This window comes from Colobus angolensis, unplaced genomic scaffold, assembly GCF_000951035.1.
Source record: "Colobus angolensis palliatus isolate OR3802 unplaced genomic scaffold, Cang.pa_1.0 Scaffold155, whole genome shotgun sequence".
Lineage (NCBI taxonomy): Eukaryota > Metazoa > Chordata > Mammalia > Primates > Cercopithecidae > Colobus > Colobus angolensis.
In genome coordinates, this window is record NW_012114655.1 from 356,765 (window position 1) to 363,082 (window position 6,318).

General features: G+C 44.9%; 1 protein-coding gene across 1 annotated transcript in view; it reads left to right on the plus strand.

Moving 5' to 3' along the window:
• RAB12 (RAB12, member RAS oncogene family) overlaps positions 1–6,318 on the plus strand; it is a 28,834-nt gene that overhangs the window by 820 nt on the left and 21,696 nt on the right. Inside the window, exon 2 of the mRNA XM_011936652.1 lies at positions 3–156. Coding sequence (XP_011792042.1) covers positions 3–156 — 154 coding nt within the window. The remainder of the gene's footprint in view (positions 1–2; positions 157–6,318) is intronic.

The window sequence follows — 6,318 nt, forward strand, 5'->3', positions numbered from 1 at the left end:
TGTCGGGCGGCCAGGGCCGCCGGAGGAAGCAGCCCCCCAGGCCTGCCGACTTCAAGTTGCAGGTCATCATCATCGGCTCCCGCGGCGTGGGCAAGACCAGCCTGATGGAGCGCTTCACCGACGACACCTTCTGCGAGGCCTGCAAGTCCACCGTGGGTAAGGACGCCGCGGCGACCCCGGGCCGGGCCTCCTGGCGCCCGGGCCGCTGTCCTTCGCCCCAGGGGCTTCGAGTCTCATCAAGCCTGGGAGCCTTTCGGGCGGGGATGGGCCTCTAGGTGAAACTAGGGGCGGGGGTCTCCGTGGAGGGCCCTGCATCCCGATCCCAAAGCCTGGCAGAGGTTTTCGTGCCGCCTCCGTGCAGACCTGCCCTTGGTCCCTGGCCCTGCCTCAGAGGTCCTGGCAGCCCCTGGGGCCTGTGGGGGCGGCTCTCCATGGAAACTTCGACCCTTTGCGTACTCGCCCAAGAAAAGGCTGGGTTCCAGTGGGGCACAGGCAGGCAGGGGAGTGAACGCCGAAGGCCGCTCTTGCCCGGGCCGCCCCGGCCCACCAAGGCCAGCGCGCGCCGTCTACTGCGGGTGTGATCCCTTCGCAACCAGGGCAGTTTTCTTATTTTGAACCCATTTTCAAGAAATAATGAAGTTTAAAGTCACCTATGGAGAATGTTAAGACTAAAACTACAGTAAGTTTCTCATGCTAGCCGTAAGTACGGGGCAGAGGAACTTCAGCTGTATTTATCCATGACCTCAGACAACCCGGTGACTGGCGGGCGTGGGGCTGATTCTTCCAGGGCCGCTCTTTTCGGTGAAGGACAGGAGTAAAGTAAATACAGGAACTCTCCACGGTCAAGGAGGAGAAAGCCGCGTATCTGAAATGGAAACTGCAGGGGAAATTTTTTTAATGAAGTCATGCTTAGAGGACTTGACATTGAGATTTGTCAGTTGGATGTGGGTAGCAGTTGCTTCTATGGAAAACCCCTTAAAAGATGTCCAAACTAGGGGAACCCCATTCTTTAAAGGGCAGTCACCTTCTGTGATAGGAAGTGAGAGATTTCCCCAGGGGCGGTCCAAGAAACTGAGTCGTCAGGAGATTTGATAGACAGAATTAAAAGTGTAATTTCATGTAATTCTATTTAATAGTGTTATAACCAGTGGTAGTTCCAAGGCTGTCAGTACGATTTTAACATGACTTTGTTTGAAATTGTCATGTAACAAAACAGTACTACATTTAAAGTATCTTATTGGAAAATTAAACCTCCAATTTTTGTGGTGACTTTTTTGTTTTGTTTTCAAGAACTTCCCTTAATGCTTTTTTGGAATGGATCATTTTGGAAATATTTGTGATGTCTGTACCATATGTTTTTAAAATGTTGGCATTGGGTACATGATATTAAAATGAGTCGCATAACTATACCTGTTTGAAATATCCAGTCTTGGATCATACAGAGAACAGGGAGTTGTTAAACCATCAAATGAGGGTTAGGCTGTTATTTTAGTACCTGACATAAATAAAGTAGTGTTAAATTCAATTCAGAATTGTCGATCTTTTATGGCTCCGTACTTCAGTATATAAAAATGAGGAATAATAGAGTTGAGCTGTGTGATGAAGAGAAATCAGGTATCCATAGGTGGGTAACTGAAAGCTTGAGTGGATGGAGGGTGAGATGGATGAGCAAAGGTGTGCTTTAGAATGCACAAGAGGAGAGAGGAAGAAGGATTTTCTAAGCCTGGCAGTAGTGCAGCAGCCACCCCACCTCTGGGGAGGGTTCCTTAGGGGACTTGGGAATGGATGCTGCGAGACCTTGACTGCCATGCTGAGGAGAGTGGATCCTATCCTGTGGGCACCTGGAACCAAAATCTTCTGAGTAAGGCATTGGCACGAAAACATTGAAACTAATTTGGCAGAGTTGCATAGGATGTTTGGGAATAAGGAAGAAACCAGGAGGCAAAGAGACCAGGCAGTTTGTTTCTGTGTCCCTTACCAAACATGCTCTTACCCGAGCACATACTCCCTACTGAGTGCGGTTGAATTTCTGTCTTGTTCATTTTTGTTTGCTTCACATGTAGCCTATAATACCTAGAATACCGGAGTACTCGAGTACTCGGTGCATGCTTCTAACTGTGGGATGTGCAGAGAATGATCATGGCCCCTGGCCTGCTGCAGAGCATGAAGATACTGTGAGAAAGCTAACCAGCTCCGCCTCCGTTTCTGCTTCAGAGCTGCTTTTCCCCTCCACTCATCAGATCGTTTGTTGTGCACCTACTGTGTGTTGGGTGTTGTGCTACCCAGTGGGGATTCAGTGGTAAACAGGACATGGGCTCTGCCCAGAAGTGGATCGGAGCTTCTGGGAGCCGCATGACTGCTTGTCAGGGCAGTGACAGATGGGTGTGGATATTTGGGAGCACAGTGAAAGCGTCTCCAGTCGGGGCTAGGGATGAGGCCTGGTCGGAGAAGGCTTCCTCGTCATTGGAATGTTTGAAGATAACTTTGTTCCTCTAGTTCCTTTAGAAACATGCAAATTAAATATGGTACCGAGTGTGCTGTAGAATTGTGGTTGCCTCACCGGAACGGTTACCGTTTGAGCAGTTAGCTCACAGTGTTCGTCCCAGGCTGGTTTTTCTCGTCTGATCTTCATGTAGTACAGTGAATTCCATATAGAGCAAGAGTCTCTTCTGCAGTGGGAGTTTTCCCGACCCTGTCAGGGCTTATGGATGTGTGCTGCTCGCGACAGCCGTCTGGGAAAGACGGTGAGCCTCACAGCATGGCCCAGAGAAGAGTCCCCGAGTGTGCCTGGACCAAGACAGGTCACTAAAGTGGTAGTAGTGTGTAATTCTGAGGCTAGGAGAGTGTTTCCAGTAAGTGCTTTTTTATTTTTATTTATGTATTTATTTTGAGACAGAGTCTTGCTCTGTCACCCAGGCTGGAGTGCAGTGGTACGATCATGGCTCACTGCAGCCTCGACCTGCCAGGCTCACACAGTCCTCCTGCCTCGGCCTCCTGAGTAGCTGGGAGTACAGGTGCATGCCACCAAGCCCATTTTTGATTTTTAGTAGAGGGGAAAGTCTTGCTATGTTGTCCAGGCTGGTCTCAAACTCCTAGTCTCAAGCACTTGGCCTCTCAGAGTGCTCAGATTACAGGCGTGAGCCCCTGCTCCTGACCAGTAAGTGCCCTTTTAAAGTAAATGGGATTCATTTGAACTTTCTATAAAAGATCCGTAGTGGAAGTCCTTAGGGATTCGAGATGATGCACTATTATGTACAATTATAAATGAAAATGTTGATTTTTTTATTGTTAATCATATCAGAAACTGGTTTAAAAGATACACAGAATTCACAAGGGTATGAAAAACTGAGAGATTGTGTTTACTATTTGGCCTATTTAATGGAATTGTCTGATGGAATTGTCTCTTGTTTTCAAATGGGATTTTGTTTTCATGGAATTTAATTAGTCTGATTATAATTTACAAGTTCTTTTTAAAAGTACAAGAGTAGCTTTTCAAAGTTTGAGAAACAGAAAAAGTAATTGACTAAAGAAATTTACAACTAAGGTGCCTGGGCCACTGTTTTTCTCATAGTAGTGCCTGTATCACAAGCATACGTATCCTCCATGAATCTGTGTGTGCTTTCGCAAGTTGACATTATTACTTCCTGAGTGAAGCTGTAGAAACTATTTCTATCTAGTAATGCTGAATTCTTGATCTTGATTCCTTCTGTTTGACTCCCACTAGTTTTAGCATAAACAGGTAAATATGCTTTTTTTAAAGTATATTTCAAAAAACAACTCCATAAAATTATATATCTGTCCATCTTTGTTTTATTTCTATGTTACTGTTGGAAGCTGTTTAATTTTGTTTAGGTTGAAATGGTTTTATTTGTTAAAAACCTACCCTCACCTTGCTCCAATAGCATTGCGTGCTAGGAAAAACACTAGAGTAATAAGAAATGTGGATTCTTGCTCCAGGCTCTGCCACTAACTAGTTTGTGACTTTGGATAAGTAATTTAGTTGTCTGTGCTTATAAATAGAATATTCCATTAGTAGTCACTGCTACATGGTGAGCACTTAACTACAGCAGCAGAAGGCCTCGTCACAGCCCTGAAAGTTATCCTCATTTTACAGATGAGGAGCGAAGTCTCACAGAGTCACAGCCATTTTTTTTTAGGTAAATATATGAATATATGCACACACATGGTAGGTAAACACAAACATATGAATGTGTGTATGTAAATATTGATGTATACGGACAATATTTTTCCACTTTTTAAAATATAGAGCATATACTAAGAATGCAGATGTAGAATTAATTGACTTCTGTTTCGCTCAATAGCATATCAGAATAAAACATAGCCATACCATGTTGTTTATATAAACATAAAGCTTCAGCTTCAGGTTTCAGGCCTTGTAAATAAGCTGACAGTAAAGCTGTGTGGTACATGCTGTCCAGGTTAGCATATAGGGCCCTGCATTTCTTCTTGGTGTGCATGGACTATTTACATTTACCATTTTGGGCATACCTTAATGAATCGGTAGCTGCTATTTAGATAATTGGTTGATTGGAATCACCTGTACTGAGCTAACCGGCTAATCAAATTCACCTGGATTGATTAATTGGCTGATTGAAATCACCTGGGCTGAGTGAATTGGTGGTTTAAAATCACCTGTGCTAAAGTAATTGTCATATAAGATTCACATCAGCTGAGCTAACTGACTGATTAGTATCACCTGGAATAAGCTAGTTGGCTGTTAGAAATTACCTGGGCTAATCAGCTGGGATAGGCTAATTTGCTCATTGAGTCACAGCCATTTTACGGATGAGGACGCGAAGTCTCGCAGAGGTAGACATTTATCTGCTGCGGGTCGGGGCCAGGGCTGCAAGTGAATTCTTTTTAACTATCTTTCTGTCTGTTCCTTAGCTAGATTGACTTTGCTTTGTTGAAAATACTGATGGCTCACACACATAAAGGTCAGACGTGGTGGAGCCCTTTCCTCGTTTTAGAATTTGGTCCTTGTTACAGCACTGCCAAGATAGTGATGTAATTATCCTATGGTATTAGTGAAACTGATTTTCTTTAAGTGTGTCCCTGTCATTGCTTGTCACTTGCCTTTTGAATATTAAAATAATGCTCCAAGAACTGCTTGTTAATCTATGTATTCCATCATTCAAATTCAAATGTCTTAAGCCTTTTACATACCAAAATAGGTATATTTGAATACAGGAGAAGTCGAAGTAAGACCATCTGACCAGAATTCTGATTTTTCTGGGTAGTAAAGTTTTCTTCAAAATGGCTGGAGGCCAGGATAGGATTGCCTGTTCTTTATTTTGCCAATTTAGAACGTTAAAAAAAAAAAAAAAAGATTTAAAAGGACTTTTAAAAATTAGGAAAGATATCACAGTTTAAAAGTTTTTTATTTTTTTTTATTATTATTATTTTTGAGATGGAGTCTTACGCTGTCACCCAGGCTGGAGTGCAGTGGTGCGATATCTGCTCACTGCAAACCTCCGCCTGCCAGTTTCAAGCAGTTCTCCTGCCTCAGCCTCCCAAGTAACTGGGGTTACAGGCGCTCACCACCATGCCTGGCTAATTTTCGTATCTTTAGTAGAGACAGGGTTTCACCATGTTGGCCAGGCTGGTCTCGAACTCCTGACCTCGTGACCCACCCTCCTCAGCCTCCCAAAGAGCTGGAATTACAGTTGTGAGCCCCTGCCCCAAGCCAAAACTTCTTTAAATTTATCTTCATTTTTTTCATTGTGCGGCAGTGCTCTAAACTTCACAGCCCGGCCCCCTTAAAGGATGGCAGCCCTTCGGTGAAGCCCTTCAACTCCGCTGCGGGCCGCAGTCCTGTGTGCTCTCTGCCTGATCCCCCTCTAGCCTGTGTTGACATGAGGGTGCACTCAGGATGCCCACTTTTGGGGCCTTGGCCTGAGATTGCTTGCACTGGGGAAGTAGTGGTGCGAGCGAGTCTGTTTCTTTGGACCTGCGGTTGAGCTGGCAACAGAATGGAGAGGTCCGAGAAATAGGTGAGTGTGAATCCCCTGCAGAAATGCTTTCTGGGGGTCTGCCCTTGAATGTTAGGTGGCGTGACAGGTCAAGTGCAGTCCACTAGCCTCTTCACCTGGAAATTGACTACTTGTACTTTATTCTGGAAACTTAGGGCAGAGATTTTTGTTAGAAAACCCAGAATGAGGCCCGGCGCGGTGGCTCACGCCTGTAATCCCAGCACTTTGGGAGGCTGAGGTGGGCAGATCATGAGGTCAGAAGATCGAGACCATCATGGCTAACACGGTGAAACCCCGTCTCTACTAAATATACAAAAATTTAGCC